The sequence below is a fragment of the Macrobrachium nipponense genome, chromosome 1, assembly GCF_015104395.2.
Source record: "Macrobrachium nipponense isolate FS-2020 chromosome 1, ASM1510439v2, whole genome shotgun sequence".
NCBI lineage: Eukaryota > Metazoa > Arthropoda > Malacostraca > Decapoda > Palaemonidae > Macrobrachium > Macrobrachium nipponense.
Window position 1 is genome coordinate 173309510 of NC_087200.1, and position 18091 is coordinate 173327600.

Sequence of the window (18091 nt, forward strand, 5' to 3'; positions counted from 1 at the left end):
TGGCCTCAAGGAAGATATCCTAGCGGAGTATTCTTTTAACAAGGTTCTTTATCTTCCGCCTAACACCACCCCTCTCCTCCAGCCCATGGACCAGTAATTGATATCGGACTTCAAGAAGCTGTATACGAAACATCTTTTCAAGAGATGTTTCAACATCACCGATACCACAAACCTTACCTTGCGTGAATTTTGGAAGGAGCATTTCGATGTTGTGATATGCATCCGACTCATCGATCAAGCTTGGCAGGGGGTTTCGAGGCGAACCTTGAATTCTTCATGAGGAAACTCTCGCCTGATGCCGTATCCGCCCGAAACTTCGAGGGATTCGACGTGGGCGAAGCTGGTGCTGCAGATTCAGGAACAGTTGAGGATCCTGAAACTGTTTCACAACCAGATCTTGACGAGATCGTTGCACTCGGCAAGTCCATGGGGCTGGTCGTCGACAAGAACGACATCAATGACCTTCTCGAGGAGCACCAAGCGTAGCTTATGACGTATGACCTGAAGGAGTTGGAGGCCATGCAACATAACGTCATTCAAGAAGAGTTCTCTAGCAGCGGCGAGGAGGAGGAGGACGACCTTATGACAATGGCAGAAATTAAGGATGCTCTAGCTGCTTTTCATAAGGTGCAATCATTTGTAGAAAAGAGACACCCCGAAGAGGCTTACACAGGTCGTATGCTTGCGCAGTTCGATGACGTTTGCCTGAGTCATTCCAGGAACATTGTGAAAAGTAGGCAGAAGCAATCTTCCTTGGATAGTTATTTTTTAAAGAGGCCTTTAGTAGGAGTAAGCAAAAAAGGAAGATCCAATTGATACTACGAAAAAACAGAAAGTTAAAAGTGGTGAAGAAATTGAAATTTTGTAAAAAAAAAAAAAAAAAAAAAAAAAAATTAAAAATAAGAAAAAAAAAATTTAATTTTAAGATTTTTGTGAAGTTAAGTGTTACAGTTTCGTTAATGTGTTTCGTAAAGTTTAGTTTATGTTTCCTGACATTTTTTAATGTTTCGTAAAGTTAAGTGTACGTACTATAAGAAGTTTTCTTCTGTTTGTCCTCCTCCTCTGTTGTCACTTTCGGAGATAGCTTCATTCGAAAGGTAAGGTTCCACATTTTACTACATACGTACGTATGTACATACAGTTTTTTGTGTATACCTTGTACACTAATACACTTTATTTACAGGTACATATTAGTACTAGTACGTATTAAGTTAGGTATTGAATGGTCCAAATTGTTGTAGTATTTCATTGTTTATTGGTCAATTTAGCTTTATTATAAAATTTACTGGGGTGTATTTGTAGGGCTTGGAACGGATTGGGCATTTTACATGTAAAATGCGTGTAGCTGAACAATCTTTGTGTTATGCTTATTACAATTACAATTATTGTCACGCTATTTGATATTTTATATTTATCAGTGGAAAGGTATGCTTTTATCCTTAATTTTACCAGTGGAAAACTTGCATATATTATAAGAAATGACCCTCTGAAGATTTGTTCCATTGTGTTGGTGATGGTTTTATATTTGTAGTAGTAATAAAGATGAGGTATACCTTGTATGCCTACCACTGAAAGTGATCATGTAAAGTAACACTGTTTTTAGAAAACTAAGTAATCCTTGTCTATGATTAGCAAACCAGGTAGTTTATGTGTAAACTGAATTAACTTTTTCTGTGTAAAAAATAAGTTGATCTGTCATTATATGTATTTCATCATGTTAAAAAGTACTATATCCAATTAGCATTAAAGGCTTATAAATAATTTTTCCGTCATGCATTTTGGTGTAAAGGCTTATAGGTATTTTGCTTGTCTTGCATTTTGGTGAATGAGTTATCTTTCAGGTTCGTGTTTATACACCAGTGGGTAAGAAAGAGCAAGGAAAATTTGCTCTAGAAGTAGCCACTAAAGTCTTGCCGTACTACAAGGAATATTTCAACATTGCATATCCTCTTCCAAAAATGGATCTCATTGCTATTGCAGATTTTTCTGTTGGTATGTAATTTTTTGTGTTTTTAGAAATTATGTGCTAGTATATTTTACTTGTTTTATACAAATTGATAAAAGCTTTGTTTTGCTTACTTCAAATTTCAGTCCTTTTTTCCATTGCTTTGTCTTTTAAACAGAGATATTTTTTTTCCATTGCTTTGTCTTTTAAACAGATATGATTCTTTCCTCTGACTTAGTTGTTTAAACAGGTCAGCTGCATATAGCAGATCTTAGGGGCTCTATTTTTGCATTTCTCAAATTACCTCCTTTACACAATTAATAAAAACAGGTTTTGACGTAGGAAAAACCTATTTTTGGTAGTTGCTGGTGAGTTCTCAAAGGATTACCCTGTCAGTGGTCTATCCAGAGCTTCAGGGTGACCAGACTAATGTCAAAGAATTCTCTTAACTGGTCTTGTAGCCAGGTATTGCATCATAATGATAAACATTAGAACAGGTATAGAGTATAAATGGACTCAGGATAAAAGAGCACTTTCTATTACCCTCAGCAAACGCTAATACCCAATCTACCTACGTCAAAACTGCAAGAAGAAGAAGTGGCTATGCTCATGCGCACCGTCATATTGGTTACATATAACCAAAATCCGACCAAGACACCATTCCTTTCTTTTGGTCAATGCAGGATGATCCCTTACTCAAATCCCATGTCTTTTTTTCAGGGAAGTGGGAGGGTTTTGAGGACTCAACAGCAACTACCAAAAATAGGTTTTTCCCTTGTCAAAACCAGTTTTTTTATAGTGTAGTTGCTGTCTCGTCCTCAAAGGAGCTTTACCAAGAAATTGACAAGTGACAAAACGCTCTTAATTTTTATCCGACCAACCCAAAAACATTTCTGGTCCAGGGTCAAGCCACTAGTTTCAGGGCCCCATTTTGTATTCCGAATACCTAAGTGTGAACTCACATTTTTTAGAGTGAAGTTCTTTGGTGACCTACCTAAGCATGGTGGGTATGTTTTCAGTATTGTCAAACCTTCCCCAGCTATAGTTAGCATACCGGCCTGTTAGGAAGACGTGGTTTGCTGCTGTAGCGCCAATGGGTTAAGACTATCATGCTTCTTACCGATACAGTGTAATTGAACTTGTTTGAGCTCATTGCAAGTGTTGCTAGTGTAGGAAAAAATGAACCTTGTTCATCCGCGAACAAACCTTCGGTCTTAACAATAGGATAATTTCTAGCGCCTAGCTGGATCCAGTTAAATTGCAGATGAAAGCAAGGAACCTTGTGAGATCTGGCAATGAGTGCGTATATCGGGTGAAGAGTGGTCAAGGACCACGCACCTACTCCACCACGTCAGTTTTCTTAACCGCCTGGGTGAGAGTTGTGATTGACCCCTCTCGGCCTTTACCCGGTTCATTGCCCATTTTGATTGTTTAGTGTGTGTGGGTGTGTGCTGTTATTATGGTTTCTTCTGCTCTATATTGTATTGCTCCACCAGTGACTGTAGCCGCTTCTTCGAGTCAGAGGGAAGCCGTGGCGTCAGCCCCGCTAGTAATTTTGTATCTCTCCGCCAGTGGCATCTGCTTCCCGTTCGGATAAAGGGGAAGCCGTGACGTCATCGCCACTTATGATGTCACTTCCATCAATGACGTCACTCCCAGTCGTCTCCACTGCGCTGCCTCGCTCATCTGTGTCGTCGTCGTTTGCTACCTTGAAGTCATCTCTGCCGTCCAGTTCACTGCATCTCCCTTCCATAGTTGTTGGAGCCTTCTCTTGCTGATCCATCTGAGGCTTTATACCAGGTGGTTCTTAAAGAGATTGGACTTTGTTTTGGAAGATAAGTTGGCTGCCATGTCGGCTGGGAGGACTGGAAGCAAACATGTTGCATCGCCCCGGCCTCCTGTGAAGAGATTGCGTAAGAAACCAGTGTTGTCTTCTTCTCCTTCTCCCCCATCTCCGACGTGTCGGCGTATCAAGCGTTGGAAGGCTAAGGACTTTCCTCATTCTTCGCCTGCGAGTGTGGAGCAACACGCCCTTGTTCCTGAGAGTGTTGGTGTTTTGGAAAGTGTTAGTGTATCTTCCCCTGTGCACTGCAGTGGCTGCTGCATCCTCTGCATCGAGTTGCAAGCATGTTGCAACCTCCCTGTTTGTGCAGATGTTGCAGGCTCTCCCACTTCTCCGTTTCCAGGGCCTATTCGTCGCCGTAAGGATCTCAAGGCGCTTGTCAAGAGGTCGAAGGTTGTGAGCGTGGAGTTGGTGCAGCAGGAGTGTTTGCCTGCCCCTCTCTCTGGGACTTCCAGGAGTTCGACTCCGAGGGATTTTCATTCGTTATCGAGTGTTCGAGATTCCTCTCCAGCTCACGTTCATACGTCTGCCACGCCTGTGCCTTTTGCAGCCATGTTAAGGAGTCATCTGTTGGGAGAGTGCATAGTGGTGTTCCTGGTGTTGGGTTGGTTCGTCGCGGGAGTCGGCTCTTGGATCCAGCAGCCAGGTTAGTTGGTGTTTTGGGCTGTTTGGCTGCTGGTTCTTCCATTAATATGAATGAGGAAGGCGTTTTAGTTGAGCCTCCATCGTTGTCTCCACAAGATACCTCAGCATCGGAATCTATGGCAGCATCCATGTTGCAGACGGTTTCTTGGCTGGACTCTTGGTCCTTGGTCATTGCCAAGATAGCTTCTGACAGGTCCCCAGAAGGTTTGGTGAGTGCGTCCTCTAGCCAGTTTGTTGCAGTCCGGAGGCAAAGTGTTTTTTTATGTGGCTCACCTCAGTGTTAATTTATGGGCTAACCTCCTGATTAGAAGAGACATGGCTTTATCCAAGATGGAAAGATCAGTTGGCCCTGAGTCCTTGCTGGCGTTGAGGAATGGGGATCTGTTGGAGTCTCAATTTTTGTTCCCTCGGACTGAGCTGGAGGATGCGATAGACTGGCGTCAGGCTGACACCAAGGACAGATTGGTGCACCAGGCTGTCTAAGTCGGAGTCTCATCCTTGGAGACGTCCGGCTCCTCCTCCTCTCCCTGCCCTGCCCAGCAGCAGTTACGAAGATCGTTGCCTGGTGGGCCATCGAGGAGTTCAGTTTCGGCAGGGTCTCCCTGTTCATCCCAGACTAGGTCAGAGGACCAACGTCTTTTCGGTCCTGTTCCTTTAAACCAAGAAGGGGCCCAAGGGGCAGAGGTAAATAGGGCCGTCAGTAGATTAGGCGCCTCTCCCTCTCCTGTGCCATGGGTGGGAGGGTGCCTGGCAGGCCATTGGGCCAAGTGGCTGAGTTATGGGGCAGAGAAGTGGGTGGTAGAAGTGCAGATGCTGGACAAGGATGCAATAGAGGAAGTGGTGCATCTGTCTCCGGGGTTTTACAGTCACATCTTGGTGCCCAAGGCGTCGGGAGGTTGGAGACCTGTGATCAACTTATCCACCTTGAATTACTTCATCAGGAAGACATGGTTCAAGATGGAGACCCCGCGTTTAGTGTTGGCAGCTGTGAGGGAAGGCGACATCATGCTATCGATAGACTTGAGGGACGCATACTTCCAGATCCCTATTCATCTGACGTCCAGAAAGTTCCTTCGCTTCTTTCTCAGGGACAAGGTCTTCGAGTTCAAAGTCCTGTGCTGCGGCCTGACCACAGCCCCTCAGGTGTTCACAAGAGTCTTCTCTCTCGTATCAAGTTGGGCCCATGCTCAGGAGATCCGTTTGCTGAGGTACCTCGACGATTGGTTAATCCTGGCAGGTTCCAGGGAAAAGTTGCTGCAGGACAGATCATCTGTTTCGGATTTGTCTGGAACTGGGCATCGTGGTCAACCAGGAAAAGTCAAACTTGGATTCTCTACCTGGGCATGGTCATTGATACGGCGGTTGCAAGAGTTTTCCCATCAGATCAGAGGTTGGGGAAGTTGTGAGTGGTGGCGCGCGACTTCCTCTCGGAACCTCATCAGTTAGCTCATCAGTGGCAGGTTCTTCGGGGAGTTTTGTGTTCCCTGGAGAGGCTGGTCCCTCATGGATGTCTTCATCTTCTGTCTCTACAGTGGAGACTGGGGGAATTCTGGTCTCCGGCAGGGGACTCACCCCTGTTAAAGGTTCCTCTGTCTCTGGAAGTAAGAGAAGACCTTCGTTGGTTGGACGACTAAAATCTTTTGAAGTGTGTCCCTCTGTGTTCTCTCCCACCAGACTTCCTTCTATTTTCAGACACCTCCCTCACAGGTTGGGGGGCTCATTTAGGTGGCCTCATTGCCTCAGGCATTTGGAGTTTGGAAGACAAACAGCAGCATATCAACATCTTGGAGTTGAAGGCAGCCTTCCTGGGTCTGAAGGAGTTTCGGGAGAAAGTAGAGGGTCATTCTGTCATTCTCATGTTGGACAACACCCATGTGAACAAGTAGGGAGGCCTGGTTTCATGTCAACTTCACGCCTTGACCGTCGGAGTTCACCAGTGGGCAGTCAGCAATCCGGTAGAGCTCTCAACCAGGTATATCCCAGGCAAACGGAATGTGGTCACAGACAAACTCAGTCGTCTGGATCAGATCCTAGGCACAGAGTGGTCCCTTCATCAAGTAGTAGCAGAGAAGCTCTTCCAGGTTTAGGGGAGACTCATACTGGACCTTTTTGCGACTCGGTTCAACAGGAAACTGGAGATATTCTGTTCAGTGGTTCCAGATCTTTTAGCGTTAGCGGAGGACGCGTTCTAACACCCTGGGACAACCTGGAGGTGTATGCCTTCCCTCCGCTTTTGTTTGAACCGTCAGGTTCTGAACAGGCTGATGAGTTTGCATGGTCTCAGGATGACTTTGGTAGCCCCTCTGTGGCCTCAGGCGGAATGGTTTCCAGATCTGCTGTCGTTTTTGTCCGAGTTTCCGAGGGAAATTCCCCCTTGGCAGCATCTCCTGTGTCAGCCGCATGGGGAAAGGTTCCACTAGTCGGTAGAATCCCTGTCTCTTCATGGTTGGAGGCTATCAAGTATCTCCTCCGAGGCAGAGGCTTTTCTCAGAGAACAGCAGGGCATATGTCCAGCAGTCTCAGAAGGTTGACCTCTCCAGTTTACCTAGGCAAATGGGCGATCTACAGTGATTGGTGTCGTAAACAGGGTTTTTCTCCACTCGCAACCTCTATTCAGCGAATAGCAGACTTTTTAACCTTCCTCCGAGATGAGAAACGTTTGTCTGTTTCTGCCGTTAGACGCTACAGGGCGGCCCTGAGTTTAGTGTTATGCCTTAGAGGTATCGACATCTCCTTGTCCTGGGAACTTTCCTTGCTAGTTAAGGGGTTTGAGCAGTCGAGTTCTTCTAGGGAGCTCAAGCCTCTGACGTGGGATGTTTCCTTGGTTCTCAAGAGCTTCACTAAGGGTCCATATGAGCCTTTGCATCACTCATCTGACAGGAACTTGACGCTCAAGACAGTTTTCCTCCTGCCCTTGGCATCTTCGGAGAGGGTAGGAGAGCTCCATGGTCTGAGCTATGATGTGAAGCACACAAGGGTTTGGGGGTCGGTGTCCCATGAATTTGTCCCGAGATTCGTGGCCAAGACTCAAAATCCCTCTGTGCACAATGATAGGTTCACTTCATTTTCCATTCCATCACTGAATGACTTTGTGGGTGGTGATACTCAAGAGCTTTTGGTTTCTCAGTGACCAGGGAAAGGAATGGCATCATTGTCAGATTTTGGTCGCATGTAAACAATGTGATGGTGCATATGTGCATAGCCACTTCTTGCAATTTTGATGCAGGTAAACTGGGTATTAGCGTTTGCTGAGGATAATATAAAGTGCCCTCTTATCCCAAATCCATTTATACTTTATCACGTTATAAAGTTTTATCATTATAATGCAATACCTGGCCACAAGACCAGTTAAGAGAATTCTTTGACAGTAGTCTGGTCACCATGGAGTTATGAATAGACCATGGAAAGGGTAATCCTTTGAGGACAAGACAGCGACTAGACTAAAAAATATATTGAGGATGAACACCATTAATTTGATCAAGTTCTCTTATTTACCTGCCATTTTCTGTTTTAGAGTTTTTGTTATGATGTATAGTAATAACATTACTATTTTACTAAGACTTGCTGGTACTGCTTTTATAATGATGATATAAAATTGCCTGTTTTTGGTGCACTTGCCAAATGCCTTGAAATTTATAGTGAGTGAGATAGTAGTATCAAAAGACTTTTGTAATCGCATTAAACTTTTTTGAAAGTTGATGATTCACTAATTCATTAAAATTGTCACAGGTGCCATGGAAAACTGGGGTTTAGTCACGTATCGTGAAACATGCTTACTGGTTGATCCACATAATACAAGTGCAAGCCAGCGACAATGGATTGCTCTGGTCGTTGGACATGAACTGGCACATCAGTGGTTTGGTAATCTTGTAACCATGGTAAGTGTGTAATACTGCAATACAGCAATTAAATAATATTATGACACAATTTGAAGTTGTCATTTTTTGAATTGTTAGTGTACCTGATTACAAGAGTGGTCTTATAAAATGTAAGTTACTCAGTTTTAAATGGTGGACTGTTATCTGGAGAATTGAGAATTATGTCATGTATATGCAGGTTGGCTATTTACTAATATTCATTTTTGTAAAAGTAACTCGCCCAGTAATTACATAGCTATAGTTTTCCATGTATGGCAGATGAAATTCAAATTTTGCAGGTAGCGCTTTGATTGGTCATTGTAGGTATACAGTGCCGCCTCCTAATGGCAATACGTATTAGGGACGAGTTACCTAACCACCTAATTATTGTTTTCTGCTGTGCTTAACTAAACATAGAGTGCTTACAGCAGCTTGTTCTTATTTTCTGGTTATATCACTTGCTTTTGGTAGTATATTACACAACCACTGAAATGTGTATTTCTTAGCCTTCAAGCAGGATGAGTCTTGTATTTGGTTTTTTGTTATTATTTTAATTCAGATTATCATCAAGCTGACTACTTGCAGGGTTTAGGCTACATGCAAGTTGCCGGTTAATAAATGCCTTAAAAGTAGTTCTTGAATGAAACGCCATTCCATTAGGCCAAAATCTTTAGCATTCATGATATATTTACTGGACATAAGCTATTTTCAAAATGCCAGTAAACAATTACCTTAACCCTTTTACGCCGACTGGACGTATTTTACGTCGACATTTTTTGTCTCCCGTGTGCCGACTGGACGTATTTTACGTCGACTTACAAAAGTTTTTTTTAAAATTCGCGGAAAAATACTTATAGGCCTACAAGCCTAAAACTTTTGAATCACGCGCCTTGGGGGATGCTGGGTGTTCACGGATCAAGGTGTTGTTTTGTTTACAATCGTTACGCAGGCGCGCAAGCGCAAATTTCTTTCTTGCCGCACTAAAAAGTATGTATGACACATCTCAGAAATTATTCGTCACTTTGACATAATTTTTGTACCATTGTAAATTAGCCGTTACATGAAGTATTATATATGAAAATGTGCCCATTTTTATGTAGAATACAACAATAAAATACTCATGATTGTACTTTTGTATTTTTAGTTTTGAGATATTTTCATATAAATAACGATAATTGCCAAAATTGCAACCTTCGGTCAACTTTGACTACCGAAATGGTCGAAAAACGCAATTGTAAGCTAAAACTTATATTTTAGTAATATTCAATCATTTACCTTAATTTTGCAACTAATTGGAAGTTTCTAGCACAATATTTTGATTTATGGTAAATTTATGAAAAAACTTTTTCCTTACGTCCGCGCAGTAACTCTTCCGAAAAAAATCATACATGCGATTGTGGTAATGTTTGCACCATTTTAAAATTAGCCGTTATATAAAGTTTTATATATGGAAATGTGCGCAATTTCATGCACAATACAACTAAAAACAACCCATGGTTGTAGCTTTTATAAGTTTTGAGATATTGTCATATAAATAACGATAATTGCCAAAATTTCAACCTTCAGTCAACTTTGACTACCGAAATGGTCAAAAAACGCAATTGTAAGTTAAAACGCTTATATTCTAGTAATATTCAAGCATTTACCTTCATTTTGCAACAAATTGGAAGTCTCTAGCACAATATTTCGATTTATGGTGAATTTATGAAAAAAATAACATTTTCTTTACGTCTGCGCAGTAACTCTTCCGAAAAAATCATACTTGCGATTGTGGTAATGTTTGCTCCATTTTAAATTAGCCGTTACATAAAGTTTTATATATGAAAATGTGCGCAATTTCATGTAGAATACAACGAAAAATAATTAAAGGCTGTAGCTTTTCTCATTTTTGAAATATTTGCATATAAATCACGATAAATAGAAAAAAACCACGTTCGGTCAACTTTGACTCTACCGAAATGGTCGAAAAATGCAATTGTAAGCTAAACTCTTACAGTCTAGTAATATTCAGTCATTTATCTTCATCTTGAAACAAATTCGAAGTCTCTAGCAAAATATTTAGATTTATGGTGAATTTAAAAAAAAACTTTCCTTCCCTCCGCGCGCGGATTCTCCGCCACAAATCTCCGAAATGCGTACGTCCCATTCTTGGAATATTTGCTCCGTTTCATATTAGGCATTTCATAGAGTTTTATGTATGAAAATGTGCGCAATTTCATGTAGAATAAAATGAAAAATATTTGAAGGTTGTAGCTTTTCTTATTTCCGAAATAATTGCATATAAAAAATATATATATAAAAAAATTTGACATTCGGTCAACTTTAACTCGTCAGATATGGTCGAAAACTGGAATTGTAAGCTAATACTCTTACAGTATAGTAATATTCAATCATTTGTCTTCATTTTGAAAGAAATTGGAAGTCTCTAGGACAATATTTAGATTTATGGCGAATTTTTGAAAAAAATATTTGTTTACGTCCGCGCGTTACGAATTCATGCATTATTTTGTGATAATATTTTCTCTGTGTTGCTTTTATCGTTTTACAATGTGTTATATACCAAAATGATCGCAATTTAGTGTACATTGCAACGAAAAAAAAGTAACTTGTTACCTTTAACCGTTTTGCGCACAGCGCGATTTGAATACAATTATATATGAAATTTCGTTTTTGCGCTATCATATATCGCATTATTTATATATGATAATAATGATTTTTTTCATTTCTGATGGTTGCATACTAAACTTCAGCCAATGACAAAAAAAGGAGCCAAAAATGAACTCTTAATCTTGAAAACTAAGCGCGCTGTGATTTTTTGAAAAAAATATTTTTTCCGCTTCCGCGCTCACTCTGAAACACCTGCGGCACACGGGAGACAATTTTTTTTTTACCTCTTCGGCGTAAGAGGGTTAAAATAATTCTCGAATGTTACACCATCCCTTCAGGCCAAAACTTATGTATATATGATTTACTTACCAGGCTTAGGCTGTGTGGAAGTTGCTGGTTAATAAATATCGTATAGTAATTCTTGATGTTACATCATTCCTTTTTGCCAGATTTTTGCTTTTAGGATTTGTTTACTGGCCATAGTTTATTCTCAAGTCTTTGGTAAATAATTACCTTAAAGTAATTCTTGAATGTTACAACATTCTTTTAGGTCAAACATTTACAATTAGGCCAAAATTTTTGTAACTTGTTTTGTTCACCGAGCTGGGATACTCATCACTTTCCTTTGCAAAGAACCGAAAAGTGTAGGGCTTGGAATGTAGTAAGGAGAGGATGGTGTAAATGTTTGGCTGCGGTGGGCTTTGGGCGGAAATGTTCTTGTCAGTCGAGTATTGACTACCAGCTCTTGCTTCGGCAGTATTTTGGAAAGTTACAGAGATGGTTTGCGTGGACCTGGCTTATGGAGGTATTTTCCTGGTGTCATGCAATTGTGAATGTTCCACATCTTTAGCTCCTAGTCTCCAGCTCACATGGCAGTGTGGACTAAAGTGCAAGCCACTTGCCTGAACTAATGGTGCTTGTAATTGGTTACTGGATTCGATTACTTTGATTTATTCCTGAAAATTCTAGTAATGATTTCTTTTTCAGTATCGATTATTTGTTAATAATACTATTTTTTCTTTCTTCTGTCGCTATTTAGAGTATAGAAGCAACTGCTTTACAATATTAGAGTCAGATTTGCTTCGATACTTTAATGCTAAAACTACTTTTTAATATAAATTTATCTTTTATATTAGAAGGTACATGTACATTTATGATATCTTGAAATACATTCATGTCTGAATATAATGAATGCTAATGTTATTCATATATTTTATGCACGTTTTTATGCCTAGATGCCAGAAATTGCTATAAAGATGTAAAATGTAGTGGGTAATTGGTTATTGATTGATTATTTTTCATGAAAGAAAGCAGTTACCGTTACTATAAGAAATATCACCCTTCAAAGGGCAGGGATTGATGTCCCAACTCAATCTCAGATGTCCAAATGAATTCCGAATCATTCAGCATCTCTTGTCAGGTTCGAGTCCTTCATGATCCCCTCACGTCTTTGTTCTGTAGGGTGCTGCTGTACTTTCCGAAAAGGCTCGACATTCTTAAACTGAATATTGGTGACTTTTCTCTACGCAGTGCTATCTCGCCCAGAGAGAAAAGTGTCTAAGAGCACAGCTTCCCTCAGGCTTTGTGAGACGATTGGCAAGATGTACTCTGCCACTGCCGATGATGTCAACTGTACAATCCAAGAAGTCGTGAAGTCAGTGGCTTGGTCCATTCCTTGCATTCCGAAGAATATGTCAGAATGGAAAATAGATATATTCTCATTAGGACCACATTTATGTCTTTCTACCCTCATACCTTTGCCCACAAGTCCTTGGAACCTTTTTCCTTGGACCTGTGGTGGCTGCTCAACATGTGTTTCTTACCCAACTCCTTGAAGGGGACAGGTTGCATCTTGCCTAAGGTGCGCAGTTCTAGAGGTAAGAAGGATTCTTGAGTGACTGGCCTCTCTTCCTCCTTCCTCGTTCTTCTACTTCTCTTCCTTCAGGCAGAGAATAGGACTCGAATCTACACTTACTGGACTGGCGTCTGATGTAGATCTACATCAAGCTTTCTTTCTGTTTTTCTTGTTAGAATCATAGAAGTAATCCTGCTCCTCCTTCTAGCAAGGGCAGGAAGGAGACTGGCAATGAGACAGTTCTCAGATCTTTGCCTTAATGCCTCCGACTGTTAATATTCCTCCCAGCCTTTTTTCGTGTGAGTTATGATTCCCCACTCATTCGAAAAGGTCCAGAAATCTGACTCTTGATCTCGCAGTTTTTATACTCCGATCAATTTGTAAGAGGCAGGGCACTCCTTGCTCAGTTGACTGGGAGGAGTAGCCCAGGTGTGCAGAACTCCTGTCAGTTCAAGGACTCACCCAGATTCCTCCCTCCAGCCAGTGAGTCTTCATAATGTAAAGGACCAAGGTTTTGTATATTGTGTAGGAACAAATCACAATTTTTAAAAGTAAATTTTAGTTTTCCTAACTATACAAACCTGAGGTCCTTTACATTTTAGACCCACCTCATGCCACCCCTCAGTCTGAAACCTGAGCCATAAGGCAAAGTGGAATGTTTACATCTGGGCAGGCGGGTCTCCCCGCCTACCAGACGGTAGTTACTGCCTTACCACCTTGTTCAAGAGTTTTAACAGCTGTGTTCTAGCTTTGCCATAAGCAATTCTTAATGTAAAGGACCTCATGTTTGTATTAGAAAAAATACAGTTTACTTTTAAAAATTGTGACATCAGACCCCTCCCTCCCTCCCATCTAATGGACATTATTTATAAAACAGTGACATGGTTAGCCAAGCCATTCCTAATATAGCTGTTATAGGGTGGTACTGTATATACCTACAATGAGCAATAGCTGCGGTCCCCACAAAATTTGAATTTAGGCTGCCATATGTTGAAAACTATAGCTATGTTATTACTGGGTAAGTAAGTATTTAAAAATCTTTGTTTTACTATAAAAATGTAATTTTTGTTTCCAGGAGTGGTGGACTCATTTATGGTTAAATGAAGGGTATGCTACATTTGTAGAATTTTTGTGTGTTGATCATTTGTTCCCTGAATATGACATCTGGACGCAATTTGTAACTAATACTTACATTCGAGCTTTGGAATTGGACTGTCTGAAAAATTCACACCCCATTGAAGTACCTGTAGGTCATCCATCAGAAGTTGATGAAATTTTTGATGATATATCATACTCAAAGGGAGCGTCTGTCATCCGAATGCTGCATTCTTACTTGGGAGACAAGGTATGATGTTTAATATGACTTTTATATTGCATGTACAGTACTTAATTTTGTGTTCATATTAACTTGCAAACGAATTACGTACTCACATAATTAGTTTTTTATTTTTTTATTTTTTTTATTATTTTTTTTTAGCCCAGCAGCCTCAAGCCTATGTACCTTGAAACCAAAGTTTTATATAAGTAGCTTACCAAGTAATTACATAGCTAAGATTTTCTCCTACCTAGGAGATTTTATAAATAAAGAGATGGAGGAAACGTTCACAGTCTGGAAAAGATGACTCTCTCTCTCTCTCTCTCTCTCTCTCTCTCTCTCTCTCTCTCTCTCTCTCTCTCTCTCTCTCTCTCTCTCTCTCTCATATTAGGCCAAGATTTACCAGTAAGTTTATGCATCTGTCTAAAAATGTGTGGAACTACCATGATTAGACCAATGAAATTCCACATTTCCATTAAAGACTTATTACATATTAGGACAAAATATCTGGCTGTGACACTGTCTAAGCATCATTAACAAGTCTAGGACACCGTAAGGAGGATTGTGGCTCCCATAGACTTGAATTTCGGTTACCGTCAGGCCCCCAGAAACGGAACCCCTGTCATTAATTGGGTTTTCATCTTGCTGTTTCCAAATTTACTGCTTTCCTGACCAACATTTTTCCATTCCTTATTTTCAAGCCAGCTCCTTTTGGATAGCACATCTCTTATCCACTGGGTTCTAATGCAACCTTCTTACCTTATTAAGGATGAAAGTCTCGATATAATTGAGTCACACTGTTTCAGTCTCCAATTCCTTTGGTAGTGCCCATATATCCACTGTATAGAGTAGTGCAGCCCATTATTTTGTGCCCCAGTATCTGCTGTGTATAGTAGTACAGCCGATGCATACTAATCATAGGTGTTTTCTTTCTACCACATTTTTATTTAAATTAAAAAATTGCTGGAGCTACCTTTCTTTTTATACTTCTTTATTTATCATAGTGATTAACTTTTTCTTTTGCTTCTTATTCATCACTGTGTTTTGTTTTGCTAATATTAGCAAACTTTTAAAACATTTGCACAACCACCTCCTCAGATTTGCTGTTAACCTTCGTTCATGGACATATAGTAGCTCCCAGATGCCTACCTTTCTGCACCCCTTTCCTCCATTGTTATGATAAACAGCAAGGGTCCTTGATGGACGTCAATATTCATTTCAAGTATGCTTGTCACTCTTCACTGTAGATCATTTGTTATGGTAGAGTAACATGACTATCTTTATAAATTTTGTCTACCCTTTTGTCTTTGTAATGCCTGTCTAAGTATCTGTTTTAGTAAGCTTGGTGTGCTACTTTTCATGTTGTTCACCACTGGCTTAAGCCAAATTGATAGTTTTAACACTGTTTCTGAGTCTTTCCTCCAAAACCTCCTAATAGTTTCAGAGTATGCATAGACAGTTTGAGTCCTCTATGATTTCCACATTGCTTTGCATCCTCCTCTTCTTAGTTCATAATTGTAAAGCTTTTTCCCATTTGGGGGGGTGGGCACTTACGCCTTATCTTTCTTTTCCATAAGCTCAAGGATGACTGGGTCTCCAGCTGCTTTTATTAACTCACTCATTATTATGGATATCATGAGGATTTTCCACTTTTCATCTTCCCAGTGGCCATTATTACCTTAGTATCTGTTGTATCCTGTAATGATCCTTCTACTTTGTCAATTCTCCAGGTCATGTTTATTTTCTTCCATCTGAAGATTTTCTTATATTGCCTCAATCTTTTCAGCTTGAATTTTTCCATGTTCATATTTTATGCACCATTTATACTCGCGTATCATACGACTTTTGAAGACCTAATTTTGGAGCTAATTTTAAGGGGGTTGCATCATATATTGCATCATATACAAGATATAAAATTAGCGCATGTAATATTCTCATACTAGTATCATATGATAAAATACAAACATAATGAATATGCATCTTTTCCATGGCTCTTTTAAAAAGTTATGCTTTACTTCACTGCTTCCAATAATATTGTATATATTTTCATATTAATATTGTATTATAAAATACAAGTTACAAACATATCAATCAATATTTTTATTTTCTTGCTTCTAGTTAGCATAAATGAATCTCTTAGATATTCTATTGATATGGGACAAGGTTATTTTATGTTATACAAAGTGTTTTTAAGTCGAAATATCACTTGATTACATATTGTTGTGAACAAAATTTAGTTATTTTTTTCGTTAGTAGATGGCACTGAGGGCATGTATATTGCATAAAAGGAAATCAACAGATTGCATTTGATATTTTCACTTGATTTCATCTGAATACTACGAGCTTTACATGTTTAATAGTCATTAGCATATGAAAAAATTTTCCTCAGCTCCAGCTACAACTTGCAGCTTAAATTTAGCAGTATATGCCCTTGTCGATCTTTTCTTTATAGCAAATATGGATATAGTAATGTAAAAACATATCAGTCCTATTCTACTTAACATCATTTGTAACATAACTATGGTTATTTTTTTACTATCGTACGATGTTGAAATGCAAGCAAAACTGCTGTAGTTATCAGATTCTGTTCATAGCAAATCAGCTGTTTCTGGCTGTGTGCATTTACACAAGTACAGGCAGTCAAAAATCCTAATAAAAGCTTACTTTTAATGCTTGGGGTGTATTAAAAACAATTTAAACTGCATTTTATTGCATTTTTTATAAAAAAAAAACTCCAAATATAAATTATTTTGCATTTTTGGAGTCATATTTCTTCCACCAGATCAGTGTCATAACCCTGGAATGTGCATTGTAAACCTGGAAATAATTTCTGATGAATATAATTGGAAAGCGGCGTAACCTTGGAACGTCGTAAGCCGAACCCGTCGTAAGCCGGGGACTGCCTGTATAACATTACTAACAAATTAACAATACTTTAGCGCTCTTTTACTTTTCTTAACTTACTAGAAGATGGGATAAATAAAGAGATAGGAAGATGGGATAAATAAAGAGATAGAGGAAAAGGGGTTAGCCTAACTTGAAAATGGGAGAGATAAAGAGGAGGAAAAGAGGTTATCCTATTGTTATATGGTCTCAAACATTGAACTCGCACGATACTCGATATACATGATCTAATAATTTTTCAAGGGTGAAATTTTAGGGGTCACATGATATGTGAGATCATGTGTTACATGAGTATATACAGCACTTAACCTCTTTACATCTATTTTATATTCCTTCCCTCAGCCATTTTGCTTCCATGAGTATTTTCTCTTTTCCCCCTGCTGAGTTGAGGTTTGAGATTGTGATTCCATTCCACTCAACACTTCACTTTTGTTCATGCCATATGTCTTTTTAGCCTTTCTCATTATCTCCCTGTATACATCTCACTCCTCGCCTATGCCTTTCCTTTGCCGAGTTTGGAAGCTTCTCTTCAATTACCTGTTAAATTTTGATTTCACCACCATTTCTCTTTCCATTTCTCTCCCTATTTGTAACCTTCCTTTATGTTTCACTGTGCATGTCCTCTGCTGCTTTCTGTACTGTATGCATTCTTTCTATGGTTTCCAGTGACCACTCTTTGATGCTATATTTTCTGACAATTTTTTGCATTTCACATTTTTTGTAATTTGTTTTTCAGTTGCCATGTTTTTTCTCTTGACTGACATTTTTCACCTGTCTTTCCCAGTCAGATCAATCTTTTGCATTTCACATTTTTTCTAATTTGTTTGCAGTTGCCTTTTTTTCTCTTGACTGACATTTTTCACCTTTCTTTCCCAGTCAGATCAATCTTTTGCATTTCACATTTTTTCTAATTTGTTTTTCAGTTGCCATGTTTTTTTCTCTGGACTGACCTTTTTCACCTTTCTCTCCCAGTCAGATCAGCTCATAGCAGTCTGTTGTGCCAAACATCCCCCAATGGGTATAACAGTGCTGTCCTTTTCTTTGATGGCGTGTGTACTTTTCATCAAAACTATGTCCTTCCACTTCATCCTCAAAACTAGCTATGTCCATTTTTGTGTGG

The 18091-nt window shown here is 39.7% G+C and overlaps 1 protein-coding gene and 1 pseudogene across 1 annotated transcript in view; one reads left to right on the forward strand and one right to left on the reverse strand.

The window, feature by feature from the left end:
- Positions 1-14097, forward strand: part of LOC135219852 (puromycin-sensitive aminopeptidase-like) — a gene marked incomplete at its 3' end in the record, with an annotated part of 38028 nt that extends 23931 nt beyond the window's left edge. Inside the window, 3 exon segments of the mRNA XM_064256962.1 lie at positions 1842-1992; positions 8163-8311; positions 13828-14097. Coding sequence (XP_064113032.1) covers positions 1842-1992; positions 8163-8311; positions 13828-14097 — 570 coding nt within the window.
- The window catches only part of LOC135219853 (puromycin-sensitive aminopeptidase-like), a 185904-nt pseudogene that overhangs the window by 118640 nt on the left and 49173 nt on the right, over positions 1-18091 (reverse strand).